Here is a 15,923-nt window from a genome sequence, read left to right as displayed (position 1 = left end):
TGGAGAAAATGTTAATACTGAAGATTAACCTTTAAAATGTGTCATGAGAACTTTTTCCCCCTACAGAGTCAATTGTTAAACATATATCAGCACGTCCCTGCCTGAAGCCTAGGTTATTACTCCTAACATATATGCATTTTGTTCCTCTATCCTCTTATCCTTGTCCAAGTGCTTTCTATCTCATTTTCCCTCTCAGATTTATGGATTTTCAGACATTTACATTTTCTTGACAAATAATACAACTCCATCTTATTTCAATTAAAAAAAAAGATTTACTAAGCACCTATTGCATCCCAGTAATGCATACCATGTAGCTTGGATGCATCTCTCACATAAAACAAGAGAGATGATTCAACAAGTCTTCCTTGTTATGACATAGCCTTTGAAACTTAATATTTTTGATTATGAACTGAACAAAAAAAGAACATTTCAAGATGCAAAGAAAAAAAACTTTGAACTTTTGTTAGTGCATATGTTTTTCTCTGGTAGGGTTTTTAAAAAAATGATTCAAATGTAACAAAGTAGTTTCCACATTATTCTGGTTTTCTGTGTCCTTTTCTGAAATTTTCTGTTCCCTTCTGTTTATTTTAAAATTATTTATTGATGTTCTTTTGTCTTCCATTTTTGGTAAAACTATCACAATCCTCTCCTTCCTATATCTTCCTACCCCACCTCCCGCCCTGAAGTCCTTATTAGTAAAAAAAGAAAAAACATATAATCACCTATGAAAAATCTATACATTGGCCATGTCTGAAAACATGTATCTCATTCTCTACTTCTAGTCTGCCTGTTTTATGCCCAGAGGTGGGAAGCTTACTCAATCTTCAGTGTCCTGTAGTTGGTTGTACCAACTGTAGTTCTTAAGGCATTTACAGATTTTTTCTTTACCATATTTTAGTAACTTTATAAACTTTTATCTTGCTTTTGCTCAGCTCACTGCATAAATTTATGTCCTCCAGTTTTCTTTGAAACTGTCTTTTTAATAATTTCTTAAAGCCTAGTAGTATTATATCACCTTTGTATGCCATAATTTGTTCAGCCATTCTCCAAATGATGAGCACCTACTTTGTTTATAATTCTTTGTTACAACAAAAAGGACTGCTAAAAGCATTATTGTATATATAGGTTCTTTTCCCCTGCTCTCATTTGCATATAAGCCAAGTACTGGTATCATTAAATGTAAAGGTATGTCTAATTTATTGACTCTTTGGGTATATTTTCTGGGGTGTTTGGAGGACATTACAGCTCTACCAATGGTGTATTATTGTGCTTGTCCTTCTATAGCCCTTCCAACAACTGTTAGTTTCCTTTGTTTTTTGTTTTTGGTTATCTTTGCCAGTTGGATAGATGTGAGGTACCCATCCTTGTATTATTTCTAAATATTTATTTTTATATCATTATTTTAATATATATTTCTTTTCTTGGTGATTTAGAACATTTTTTCCTTATGGTAATTGAGAGTATGCCTTTTTCTTTTTTGAACTACCTGTTCATATCCCTTTGACCATTTGTCTAATGGATAAAAGATCTTGTTATTATATATTTTATCAATTCCATACACACAAATATACTTATAATAGAGTTATTTAACCTGTCAGAGCTCTAGGCAAGACACAGAACGTTACTGTCTGCATTGGGTAAAGAGAGAGTCTGCATCTGGGTATTCCCCAAAATAATGAAAGAAAAGTTCCTATTCCTAATACTTGACTTTCTCTTTTTCAGACAAATTTGCTGTAAACTTTTTCTCCCTCCAGTTAGTTATTTCCTTTCTAATTTTAACTGCATTGATTTTGTTTGTGGATTTAACATTAGTCTTCCTTTGGACTATGTGATTGTCTAGCCTTCTTCCTGATATATCTAAGAATCTTTCAGAATCTACCTTGAGGGTAGAAGTAAATGAAAGAGGTAAAGAAAGCTTCATTGAATGCCAGAGTAACTAATTGAACATTTCTTTTATGGAAGACTTAAATGGATAATAGGCATTTATATAGTATTATAGCCATTATACCTATAGTTTTAAATCATTAAAACTTTTGTACACAGATTTTTTTTTTTTTTGTGGGGCAGCAATGAGTGTTGTGACTTACTCAGAGTCACACAGCTAGTGTCAAGTGTCTGAGGCCAGATTTAAATAGATAGATTTTAATGTAATAATAATAATGGTAAGTAAGTGTTTGAGGCTGGATTTGATCTCACATCTTCCTGATTCCAGGCCCAGGACTCTCTTTTCATGGCTCCATCTAGCTGCCTATTATTACTGACACATATTTGAAAAATAAAAGTAAACAAAACAAAAACTTTCCATTTTAATTTCTAGGACCAGATCTCTTTCCTATAATGCTGATGTTGAAAGAATTGGGCCACACTTAGACATTTATCTTGCCTTCCAACCTCAGCTCCGAAAGCGTAAAGACAAGACAAGCAAAAAGATCCTGAAGGCAGTCATCTTGATTCAGGCTGCTATTAGGGGGTGGCTTGAACGGAGAAGACTAGAGAGAATAAAGGCCAAGGTAATGAATATGTTTAAGAGTTCTTCTAAACTGGCTCTATTAACATTTTGGAAATAGTTGCTCAGACATGTACTTTCTAAATTAAATACTAGTCAAATGAAATATTCAGTTATCAGTCAACTATTGATGAAGATAATATAAGCCCCTTGAGAACAGGGGTTATTTAATTTTCCCCTTTCTATTATTGTCACTCATCACAGGGCCTTGTACTTAGTTGGTATTTAAGCTAATTTCATCATTCAATTAGCACTTAACATAGCGCTAAATAAATATTGTTCACTTGTTCAGTCACGCCCAACACTTCATGACCCTGTGGACCATACTGTCTACGAGATTTTCTTGGCAAAAATACTCGTGCAGTTTGTCATTTCCTTTTCCAGTGGATTAAGGCAAACAGGGGTTAAGTGATTTGTCTTGGATCTAAAAGCTAGTAAGTAAATCTGAGTCCAGATTTGAACTCAGGTCTTTCTGACTCCAGGTCCAGTGCTCTATCTATTGAGCTACCTAACTGCTAACTATATACTTATCCTTTATTCAACATTTAGTAAATATCTGCAGTATATTTTAATTCCTTGAAGACTGTAGTGTTCCAACATTCATAATCATGGAAACATCATCTTGATTTCTTGGTTTTTTGTACCACAGAGATCCTTGGGAATGTTGAAGACATTGTACAACTTCCCAAATGTAGTTCAATCCATTTTCTTTCTTCTTTTCAGCTCTGGGCGCAGCTCACATAGCCCATGTATAATGCTTATCCTAAGTATATATAGCTGGCAAAAAACTTAATAGACTTGGTGTACAAAGTTATGTCATAATCTAGAAATGAGGATCCAAGACTTTGGCCTCTCAGGCTCAGCCTCTTACCATGAACGACTATAGAGTTGACTTCAATGATCCCTATCTTGATCATAGACTATAGAGTTTCATTTTTCTTTCTTTCTTTCTCCCTTCCTCCCTTTCTTTATAAACACACAACAAAAACTTTTAATTTTGTCTTCTTTATACTTTTTAGATAATTACATGTCTGCAGATTTGGTTTGTTATATATAAACATTTAGAGGCAGCTAGGGGGTGTAGTGGATAGAGTACCAGGCTTGGAGTCAGGAAGACACGTCTTCCTGATTTCAAATCGGGCTTTAGACACTTACTAGCTGTATAACCCTAGACAAGTCACTTAATTCTGTTTGCTTCAGTTTCCTTATCTGTAAAATGAGCTGGAGAAGGAAATGGCAAACCACTCTAGTATCTCTGCCAAGAAAGGGGTCATGAAGAGTTGGGAAAATGATAGAAAAACAATATAAACATTTGCAAAGGCTTCTTTTTCCTTCTCATTTACAGTGAGGATAGCTTTTATATAGATGTACATCATTCTCATTCAGACTTAATGAAAATAAGAAAGTAGGCATCTGGCTTGGTAGCTGTTGATATTCCTTTTGAAGTATAAATATTGTCCGTGATTTTTTCATTCTATTGTCTTCCTCTCCTTGATATACCTTGCAAAATATTTGCTTAATGCTTTCAAGATTTTTGTGTTTCCAGGAAAGATTTTCTTGATATAGCTTTAGTTTAGTTAACTTGTTCTTTTAGACTTAGTTTTTCTAAATGCCATTTCTATTTAATGCCATTTCTTTTTTTTTTTCATATAGCACTCCAGAAACTGAGGTTTTAGAGACTTAATGAAGTTCCTCTGTCATCAATAATTAAAATAGATTATTATAAAAATATTAACAGATTTATTCCTTTTTAGATCTACTGATTGTCCTCTTGCTAGTTTCATCTCTAATTGCCCTTGGGATGGTGTGGCTCATTTAACCCTCATGCTAACCCTCAACTCTTTTATAAGACAACATTACTCATGATCTTATACCATCCTCCTCCATAATGTTTTACAAATGAATTCACATATTCTTGCCATTTCTGTTTGCTAGTCAAAAGTTAAATCTTTGGCTCTCTTAACAATTAACTCTGTATGATCATTGGCTAAGGAAATTTCTACATTCTTTTGGCGTCCTTCTTGTGATGACTACTTTATCCTGGTTAAATTTTTATCTTAGATTTTTTCTGTCCCACTTTTTGGTTTCTAGCATTAATGCCTTAATTTGAATGTCACGTTGCAGCATTTATAATTGTTTATAACATTTTCTTTTCATCTCTAGACTGTATTTTCAATTTTGTTGATTTTAACTTTTGTTTTAACTCTTACTACATATGGACAATAAATTTGGTGATAGCTATCATATCAGAAAACAATCATTGTCTTTCTGTTCAGATACAGTCAGTTTTTTCCATCATTATCCTTAAAATGTTCTTATTAACCTACCAAAAAGCCATAATTTTATTTTCATAATAGGGAAAGTCAATGGAAATTACTCTTGCAAGATCATTAATTTTCTCATATAGGAGGGATCATATCACTCCCTATATTACCTATTTGTCTTACCTCCTTTTATCATAATAATATCTTTTTAGCCTATTTCATTAAACAAATTAAAACACAACTCATTTAAAATTTGATTAAACTTTTTTTTTGTAATTGGGATGTTCTCACATAATCTATTACCTTAAATAATAACCTTTACAGAGGTTATGTGTAGGTTGGTTTCATTGGTTCTATATTTTGTTTTGGTGGCCCTTTTAGTATAATTTTTTATTTTTTATCATCTTGGTGATGACCCAGGTTTAAGTTGGCTCCAGTGTTTATGGAAGGAGAGTTAATAGCATCTGGGCCAGATGCCGTAGTCTTTACTACTGGTTCACAAGGATAGTCAAATCCTGTAATAACAAAATCATTTTTATGTTCAAATACACCATGGGTTAAATTATGTCAATCTAATTCAATATTCAATTTAAAAAGTAGATGTGGTCCTTGTTTCCATGGAGCTTATAATGTAATAGTGAAGATAAGACACATCCATAAATAAATGTGATAAAATTTGAACATAATAACTGCATGAGACATACAAACAAATTACTATAAGAGTTCACAGGAAGGACTCTTCTACTTGGAAGGTCATGGAAGACCTTATAGAGGACACAGCATTTATCTGACTTTTCAAGGAAAAATAGAGTTTCTTTACTCTGCCAATAGTGTCAGTTAGTCATCTTATCTACTCCCATAGTTTCAATGATCACCTCTATAAAGATGACAATTGAATTTTTATATCTGGTTCTGTTCTCTCCTCTGAAGTAGCTCTACATCTTCAACTGTCTGTTAGATGGCTCTACATAGGTGACTCATTGCCATCCCAAATTCAATTTGTCTAAAAGTGAAATTGATAATATTTTCCCCTAAAACTTACTTCTCTCCTCTTAATTTGCTGATTCCTTATAGCACTATCATCTATCCATTTTCCCCAAGTTTCCTCCTTTATCTCAGAATCATCTTTTATTGTTATTTTTACAAGAAAACTCTTTTTAAATGAACCTAATTATCAGCAAACATAAATAATTTAATATGTAAAGAAAAACAGTAAAGAAGATTGAATATCTGTATAGTGAGGCTCTGGCCTCAATTCTGAGACTGAGGCTGGCTATAGGGCATGCTTGAGAGGTTGAGAGTACCTTTCTCAAATGACATCAGATTGAACTCCCATTCTAGTAGGGTGCCACCCTGCACTGTTAAACCTCCAGTGACTGGCATCCCAGTTCAATTTGACCAATTTATATTAATTAGCTTTTACAAAGTGGTATTCGCCTGGAAAATATCACAAAAACACTAATATAATAATATAATAATATAGCACCTACCACCAAGGGTTTTTGTGAGGATCAAATTAGATAAATAATTGTAAAGTGCTTAGTATAGTACCTGGCACATAGTAAGCGCTATTTAAATGTTAGCTATGATCATTATTATTATTATTAATAAATATAGCATGTTACTTTCAAAATTGTCCTGCTAATTGGTGCTTCCCTTTGAATTTTTATCTTTTATGTATTTAAAGAATATTACAATGGTCCGTTTTTTTGGCATCCCTATTGCTAACCTAATTAAAAACAGAGGGGGAAAATCCTTGTCACAAATAGACATAATCAAGTAAAACAAACCCACATAGGTATTTCTTTCTGCATCTTGAGTCCATTACATACGTCTGTAAAGACATAGGTAACATGCTTTATCATTGGTACTCTGAAGACACAGTTAATATATCATTATTCTTATAGCACAATAATATTTCATTGCATTAATATGCCAAAGTTTATCATTCCCCAATTAATGGGTAACCTCTTACAATCCCGGTCTCTCCTACTTTCTCTTTCACTTCCCTTTCTTCTCCATTCCCTTTCTAAATTAGTATATTCTTTTACACAGCCTTATATTTCTCAAATTAAAATCCTTGGAACAGAACCAACCCACCCCCAGATCCTCTGTTTTTCTTAACTCATTTTATACACTTCAAAGACATTGTTGTTTCTTCTACCACTATTAGACTATTAGCACTGTCATATAGCTCCTTTAGTTGCTCAAAATGAATTCACCTTTCTAGGTTTCTCTTGACTCTTATATTTGCATTTCAAATTTTCTATTAAGATCTGCTGTTTTCATCAGGAATGCTTGAACATTCTATATTCTACTATAGGCCCATTCCCTGCCCCCACTCCAATCTCCCCCCCTCCCAGATTATATCTAGTTTTACAAGATAAGTTATTCTGAGTTGTAAACCCATGTCTTTTGTCTTTTGTAATATGGTATTAAAACATGTCCTTTCATTAGTGGTAGAAGCTGCCAGGACTTGTGTAATCTTGATTGTGCTTCTTTGGTACTTAAATTGCTTTTTCTCTGTATGCTCACAGTATTTTTCTTTGAAAATATGGATTTTGGCTATGATAATATTGAAACTTTTCCTTTTAAGGTTTCTTTCAGGAGCTTTGCTCTCTAGCTCTAATAAATGTGGAGAATTTTCATTTATGATTTCTTGAAATAGAATTTCCTAGATTTTTATTTGATTGTAGTTTTAAGGAATTAATGATTCTTTTTTCCCCTTTTCTTTATAAAATATTTTATTTCCCTCAATTACATATAAAAACAATTTTAACATCCATTCAAAAAACTTTTGGTTCCAAATTATCCCCCTTCCTCCTCACCACTCCCCTTTGAGAAGGCAAACAAGTTGTTGTAAGTTATAGATGTGTAGTCATGCAAAAGCATTTCCATATTAGCCATGTTGTGAAAGAAAACACAAAAAAACCTCAAGAAAAATAAAGTAAAAAAAAAATACTTCAATCTGTATTCAGACATCATCAGTTCTTTCTCTGGAGATGGATAGCAGTTTTCATTAGTCCTGCAGAGTTTTCTTGGATCATTGTATTGCAGATAATAGCTAAGTAATTCATAGCTGATCATCTTACAATATTGCTGTTACTTTGTACATAGTGCATTTCACTTTGCATCGGCTCGTGTAAGTCTTTCCCAGTTTTTCTAAGAGCATCCTGCTCATCATTTCTTATAGCACATTATAATCATATACCACAATTTGTTCAGCCATTCCTCAACTGATGAATCCAATGATTCTTAAATTATCTGTCTACTTCTTTTCTATGCTAGTTGTTTTTGATAGCAGCTTTTCTTCTTTTTTGTTCAATTTAAAAATTTTTGCTCTAATATTTCATTTGCCTTAAAGAGTCATTGATTTCACTTTGATTTTCAGGGAGTCCATTATTTGAATAAGGTTTACCACTTTCTGTTCTAGGCTATTCATTCTTCTTCCAATTCTTTCCTATAAGGTTTCTATTTAATTTTTAAAATGGCTTATTTAATATCTTCTAGGTATTCTTGAAATACTTGTGGAAATTAAATTTTTTCTTATGTTTTGCTACCTATAATTGTTGTGGAAATTCTTTTTCCTTCTAGGTTAGATTTTAGGATATCTCTGATTCTATTATAATTTCTTATGGTGACCTATGTCTTCTTCATTTTACTCATCTCTTAAGCCTCAGTTCCTAAACTGGTGCTTTGTGCTAGGTCAATCTTCACCTCCTCCTGCACTTTTGTGCAGAGTTGGTTGTGTCTATTGGGATTTGAACTGGATCAGTTGGGTTCCAATGTTTACTTTAATCTCCTGGAATGAAACTCCCTTATCCCCTCTGCTGTCCAATAAATTTTTATTTTGAGTGCTGGATTTTGGGATCCTCTGTAGTGTCCCAAGACAGAGTACTAGGCACCTCAGTCTTAGGCTGTCCTCACTCTGAGAAGTTTTGATAATTTGGAGTTGTTCATCCTTCATTTTCATTTAAAAAAATTTTTTTTAAAGTATTTTATTATTTTCCAGTTACACGTAAAGATAGTTTTCTACATTTGTTTTAATAAGATTTCAAGTTCCAAATTTTTCTCCCTCCCTTTCCTCCCCACTCCCCAAGAGAGAAAGCAATCTGATATAGGTTATATAAAAATGATCACATTAAATATCTTTTCTGCATTAGCCATTTTGTGAAAGAAGAATCAGAGCAAAAGGGGAAAACCTCAAAAAACAAAAAGAAAACAAAAAAAAGTAGAAATAGTATGGTTCAGTCTGTATTTAGATACCACAATTATTTTTTCTGGATGTGGAAAACATTTTCCATCATGAGTCCTTTGGAATTGTCTTGGATCATTGTATTGCTGAGAAGAGTTGAGTCTATCACAGTTGATCATCACACAATGTTGCTGTTACTGTGCACAATGTTCTCCTTGTTCTGCGCACTTCACTCAGAATCATTCCACTTATGTCTTTCCATCATCCTTCTTTTTTTTTTGAGAGGCAATGAGGATTAAGTGACTTGCCCAAGGTCACACAGCTAGTAAGTGTCAAGTGTCTAAGGCCGGATTTGAACTTGGATCCTCCTGAATCCAGGGCCCGTGCTTTATCCACTGCACCTTCTAGCTTCCCCCATTGTCCTTCATTTTCAAAGAGGACTAATGGCATCTACTGATGTCTTGACTTTAGTGTGAATTGGATTAAAGAGAGACAAAGTTGAAGAGTCTTCAGCCTCACTCTCTTTTCTGCTGCTTTCCTCAATTCCAAAGTCTCCTTTGCCGGTTTTTTACTTACCTTGGGATTTTGGGGGGAAGCTTTCCACTCTCACTTCCTCTGGAAGCAGAGTCTTGATAGACTGTATGTGTCTGTGGCTGGTTTCTGGTCATGTTGGGAGGCAATGGCAAGTGATGGCAGTGGTGTTACCGCCCAGGGTCCACGTCCTGAAATTTTGTGTAGTTGTGAGGTACATGAAGTCAACACAGTTTCTACTCTGATTTCTGGATCATTCTTTAGTCTATTTCAATTTTTAGCTTTTTTCTGGAGTAGTTATTTGGGAGCCGGGCTGTCTGTCTGCCTTTCTTCAGACAACAATTTTAAGCTGCTACTTAATCTTATTAGCAAAGGTCTTCCTCAGGCTTCTTGCAGCACTTTGTATCTTTTCTTTGTACTTACCACATCTCCCCTCCTTGATTCACATTTGTTTGTGTAGAAGTCTTGATTTTCCTATTATATGATAAGCTCCTTAAAGACAAGGAATATTTTATTTTTAATATATTTATGTTCCCAGCACTTAGCATAGGCTTTGAATATGGGGAAACCTCATTTTCCAATGCTAATTACTATTGGGGGTTTTTTCTATACAGCAAATCATTTAATTTTTTATAATTAAATCAATGTTTATTTCCTGGATGTTAACTGAATTTTAATATTAACCAAAATAAAAGGAAATATTTACTAAATGTATGACTTACTAATACACAAAATAAATAAACATAATTACATGATTGGACTGTGCAAAAGAACATAGCTAGAGATATTTCAATCCTCACTATAACATAACATCAGGCCTTCTTTTCACTTGTGAAAATACCATCCCAAACTATTCACTTTCTTTCAAGATCCCAAGTAAAGTTTTTATTTTATTTTATCAAAAACCTTCACAAGATAAAGGCGAAAACAACTTCATTAGAAAATATCTCTCCATCTCCTTTCTTTCTGTCTTTGATAGCTTCTCTCCAGCAAGGACAGAAAGCATCTTTCAGCTTTTCTCAAGCTAACACTTTTAATAGTTCCTCTCTGTAGCTTATCTCATAGATTCTTATAGATCAGAAGTCAAAAACACACACTTTTTCTCTGACTCCACAGGGACAAGTACCTAAGAGTGAGATATTTTTCAACTGTCCCTAGAAAAACTGCTAGCAATAACTTGGCTTTTCCTATAACATCCCATTTGGCTCTTAAAGATACAGTATCTATAGACTCTGTGAGAGAATCTTTTGTAAAAGGGGCTATGCACATAACATAACTCTTTAAGAGTAGAATTTGTTTTTCTTTGTATCCCTAGAACCTAGCATAGTGACTAGCACATAGCAGGCACTTAATAAATGCACATTAATTGACCGATAGGCATTTCAAACAAATCTTTCTCCTTAATGTATTCTACATTTCAGCCAAACTGGCTTACTTGTTTTTCTTTGAACTTGGCATTCTGTGCCTTTGCATGGCTTGTTACCCATCCCTGGAATATACTTCTCGCTCACTTGCCCAGGGTCACACAGCTAGTAAATGTCAAGTATCTGAGGCCAGATTTGAACTCAGGTACTCCTGAATCCAGGGCTGGTGCTTTATCCATTGTGCCACCTAGCTTCCCCCTAGCCCTTTCCTTTTAAAACGGTATAACCTCATCTAGCTCATTGAATCAGGACTAGCCATGGCCCAGATTGTTTTTAATGGAATAGTCTGGAAACACATCTTAGAATCTAGTGATTGCCATTTCCTTGTTGGGTTCTACAAGGTTATTTTTCAATTCCAAGGGCTATGTGGTAACTTTCTTTACTTGAATTAAAAAAAAATTGTAAATGTAGCCCTTATCTTTTATGACTTCCATGAAAGGTTCTTAGACCCTTGCCTTGCCTTAATTGCTTAAAAGCTGCTGTGGGTATTATAGTCTATTTATGCCTAGCTCTTAAGATATATTCCTTTGAACCTTCAAAAAAATTTCAAAGGAAACTATTTCTCTCAGGGAGGGTGTCCCAGCAACCCTTCCAAGCTCAAGAAGCCATAATTACTGAGAGTCTATAGTATCTTAACAGTAATTTTAAAACTTGAATGAATCAGAGATCATCTGATCCAACTGTCTTCTTTTACCAATGAGCAAACAGAGGCTCAGAGCCTTGCCTGAGGCCACATCAATATTAATAACAATATTTACATAATATGAACAGTTTCATTTGAACCTCAAAATTACTCAGTGAAGTTGATGCTATTGTTATTATGATTTTATAGATAAGAAAGGTGAGGCTGACAGAAGTTATAAGTGACTTGCCTGGTGTTCTACCAAAAGTAAATGTCTGAGGCAGATTTGGACTCAGCTCTTCCTGACTCCAAGTCCAGTGATTTATCAATTACATCACCTACCTGCCTTACTGATGATAGTAAGCATAAGACAGGGAACCCTTTCCATTATAGCACATTGACTTCTCATATTATCAGAGACTTCTACGGTCTTCATTAAATACTATACTTATTTTGCATGCCTACTGCATCATTGTAAAACCTCTTCGATATAATAGTAGTACTTTACATTTATATGATATATAACTATTTATATAATTTATATACATTCACATAATAATTAAAACTTTGCAAAATGCTTTCCTCAGAACAACCTATTATCTTCATTTTGCAAGTGATAAAATAGAGGCTTAGAGAGTTTATAACTTGCCCAAGCTCATGTTGTCTGAAAGAGTTGAGATTACAATCCTTCAAATGCCCTGCTAATTGGAATACATTACCACACATATCCAAGAATTCATACAATACTGCATCACATGTACTATTTTTTCTTGCACAAAGTGGGAGCCACAGAAAATCATTCTATAAATTTTTGTAGAAGAGATAAAGTGAAGAACCAAACTGGAACCAAGGGGTGTGTGTGGGAAAAGGAAGCTAGTATGAGATGTATTGCCCTTTGGGGAAGAATTTGAGATAATAGCAGTGAAGTCTACTAGATGGAAAGAATTAATAGTACATTCATCATGACAAAGCCAACTTTAAGAGATGGAAAGATTAAAAGGGGAAGTTTGGGTGTTTTGCTTGGGTCATCTTCTATAGTTTCTTTATTCCCCTGTTGGCATCATGCTTTCTAAGCCTCCTGGCTGTTCTGTGGATACAATTAGGACTATTCTGCTACACTAAGCTAGACTTCTCTTGAAATTTGCCAAGGGGTCAAGGTCTGTAAGAGTAACAAAAAGCACATTCCCAGGATTGTGACTATTTGATAAACAGCTGGGGGAATTCATGATAGACCTTTCACTCCAGAGGCTGTACACCAGATCATGGGATAATTGTCACTATAGTGGCAGTCCCTCCATGGGGATACTTACACTGTGTTATTGCTTGGTTCGGCCTCTGCCTTATGTTTTCCTCTTCAGAGTTTGTGGCTGCTGACAGTTTTAAGATTTCCTAGGGAACTATACAGTTTTTAGGATTCCCCATGAAATAAGATTGTTTTTTGGAGGGGAGAATGATGAGGCAGGGTTGAGTAATCATTGCTTAACAAAAATTCTGGATAACCATATGACAACTCCATTTCACCATAAGTATTGTCGATTTGTTTCCTCAATATTATTTCTTCTTCTTCATGATGGTCATTGCTTTTAAGTATTTGTAGGAGATGAGGTGGAGGTTTGTCTATATTACCTCTAAGGTTCCTTCTAGCTCTATACTTATGATTCCAATTAATTTCTTAAGTCACTATGGTTTGTTTTTTTAAATTTCCATTCATTTAATTTTTCCAGTTACATGTACAGGTAATTTTCAACATTCATTTTCATAAGATTTAGAGTTCCAAATTTTTCTCCCTCCTTCCCTTCCCTCCCCTCCACAAGACAGCAACCAATCTGACATAGGTTATACATGTACAATCTACAAGAGCCTTTTCTTTATTCTATGTTCAATCAATATTAATTCTTTTTCTGGGAGTGGATAGCATGCTTCATCATTAGTCCCTTGGGATTGTCTTGGATCATTGCATTGCTGAGAATAGTCAAGTCATTCACAATTGCTCATAGAACAATACTGCTGTCACCATGCACAGTGTCCTCTCAGTTATTCTCACTTCACTATACATCAGTTCATATGAGTCTCTCCAGGTTTCTCTGAAATTATCCCGCCCATCACTTCTCACAGCACAATAACACTCCATTACAATCATATACCACAGCTTCTTCAGTCATTCCCAATTTCAAATACTTAGCCACCACAATGTATTGCTATATACATTTTTTGTACAATTTTTCCATCTTTCCTCTTTTCCACAATTACTATTGTTAACTGTTTCCCTCCATCCTATTCCCTTCCCCATGATATTTATTCTATTATCTATCTTCTTTTACCTTATCCCTCTTTAAAAGGGGTTTGCTTCCGACTGTCCCCTCCCCCAATCTACCCTCCTTTCTTTTGCCCCTCTCTCTTTATCCCCTTCCCCTCCTATTTTCCTGCAGGGTTAGATAGATTAATACACCCAATTTGGACGTGTGTTAATCTCTCCTTGAGCCAACTCTGATAAGATTAAGGTCTTTGAGCCTATTTTGATGAGTGTAAAGTTCATTTACTGCTCTGCTCCTCTCCTATCTCTTCCCCTACTCCATAAACCCTTTCCTGTTTCTTTCATGTGGAATTTCACCCTATGCTACCTCAGCCCTTCCCCCTCCCCCAGTGCATTCCTCTAACCCCTCAATTTTACCTAAAAATGTCATCATGGGGTAGCTAGGTGACACAGTGGACAAAGAATCCACACTGGACCCAGGAGGACCCCAGCCCCAATCTGGCCTCAGACACAAGATACCCAACCACTTCACAACCCCAGGCATGTTACCTAACTCCAATTTTTTATGGTTCTCTAGTGTCTTATATTTGAAAGTCAAATTTTCCATTCAGTTCAGGTCTTTTCATCACAAATACCTGCAAGTCATCTTTTTCATTGAAGTCCCATTATTTCCTCTGAAAGATTACACTCAATTTTGCTGGATATGTGATTCTTGGTTGTAATCCCAATTCCTTTGCCTTGTGGAATATCATATTCCATGCACTCCAATCCTTTAATGTAGAAGCTGCTAGATCTTGTGTTATCCTTACTGGGGTTTCACAGTACTTGAATTTTTTCTTTTTGGCAGCTTGCAATATTTTCTCCTTGACCTGGGAGCTCTGAAATTTGGATATAATATTCCTGGGAGTTTTCCTTTTGGGATCTCTTTCTGGAGGTGATTGGTATATTCTTTCAATTTCTATTTTACCTTCTGGTTCTAGAATATCAGGGCAATTTCCCCTGACAAATTCTTGGAAGACGATGTATAAGCTCTTTCCTTGATCATGGTTTTCAGGTAGACCAATAATTTTCAAATTATCTCTCCTGGCTCTATTTTCCAGGTCAGCAGTTTTTCCAAGAAGATATTTCACATTGCCCTCTATTTTTAAAATTCATTTCGATTTGCTTTATTGTGTCTTGGTTTCTCATAAAGTCACCACTAGCTTCCATTTGTTAAATCCTAATTCTTAGGCAATTATTTTCATCAGAGAGCTTTTGTATCTCCTTTTCCATTTGACTTTTCAAGCTGTTGACTTTTTTCTCATGTCTTTCCTACATTACCTTTATTTCTCTTTCCATTTTCCCCTCTACTTCTCTAACTATCTTCAAAGTCCTTTTTGAATACCTCTATGGCCTGAGACCAATTAGTATTTTTCTTGGAAGCTTTGGATATAGGGGCCCTTCTGAGGTTGTACCTTGATCTTTCTTGTCACTAAAGAAACTTTCTATGGTCCTTGCCTTTCTCTGTCTGTTCATCTTGCCTTTCTTTTACTTGACCTTCAGCTCCTTAAAGTAGGGCACTGTTTCCAGGTTGCACTGTGCCAAGCTTCAGGGGGTCCCAGGTGCTAGGATTTAAGGAGGATCAGGTTCTTCCCTCACTTGGCCTATTCCCTGGCCTGTACATGACCCCAGGCCAACTTGCTAATCAGCCAGCTTTGTGTGCTGTGGTTGTCACCTCCAATGATCCTGTGCCCTTCCCCTACCTGGGCCATGCTACTCAAGCCTACCTCCTGGTTCCCAACAGGGGTGAAAACCCAAGTTCTGCCTCAGCACCAGCAGAGACCTCTGTAATCTCCCCTCTGCCAAGGTCTCAGCCCTCTCTCCAGACTGTGAACTTAGCTCCAAATGACACTGGTGCTTCAGCTGATTCACAGGCTCTGGGGGTCTCTTTCTCTGCTGAGGCCTTCATGGGATTGGATCTGTGTCAGTGTGACTGTGGGGTTGGACTCAACTCCTTTCTCAGCACAGCAGCTCCCTCCTTCAGACCTTCCAAGCTGTCCTTGGTTGGAAAATGATCTCGGCATGTTCTTCTCTGGATTTTGCTTCTCTAGGAATGGTCCTATGTTATTCAGTCACTATGTTTTAAAA

General features: G+C 35.4%; 1 protein-coding gene across 1 annotated transcript in view; it reads left to right on the top strand.

The window, feature by feature from the left end:
- Positions 1-15,923, top strand: part of IQCM (IQ motif containing M) — a 377,986-nt gene that overhangs the window by 20,533 nt on the left and 341,530 nt on the right. Inside the window, exon 3 of the mRNA XM_043972282.1 lies at positions 2,318-2,510. Within this exon, the coding sequence (XP_043828217.1) occupies positions 2,318-2,510 (193 nt within the window). The remainder of the gene's footprint in view (positions 1-2,317; positions 2,511-15,923) is intronic.

Source organism: Dromiciops gliroides, chromosome 6 (assembly GCF_019393635.1).
Source record: "Dromiciops gliroides isolate mDroGli1 chromosome 6, mDroGli1.pri, whole genome shotgun sequence".
NCBI lineage: Eukaryota > Metazoa > Chordata > Mammalia > Microbiotheria > Microbiotheriidae > Dromiciops > Dromiciops gliroides.
The sequence above is the reverse complement of the archived record's forward strand: the minus strand, read 5'-3'. Positions and strand labels throughout refer to the sequence as shown.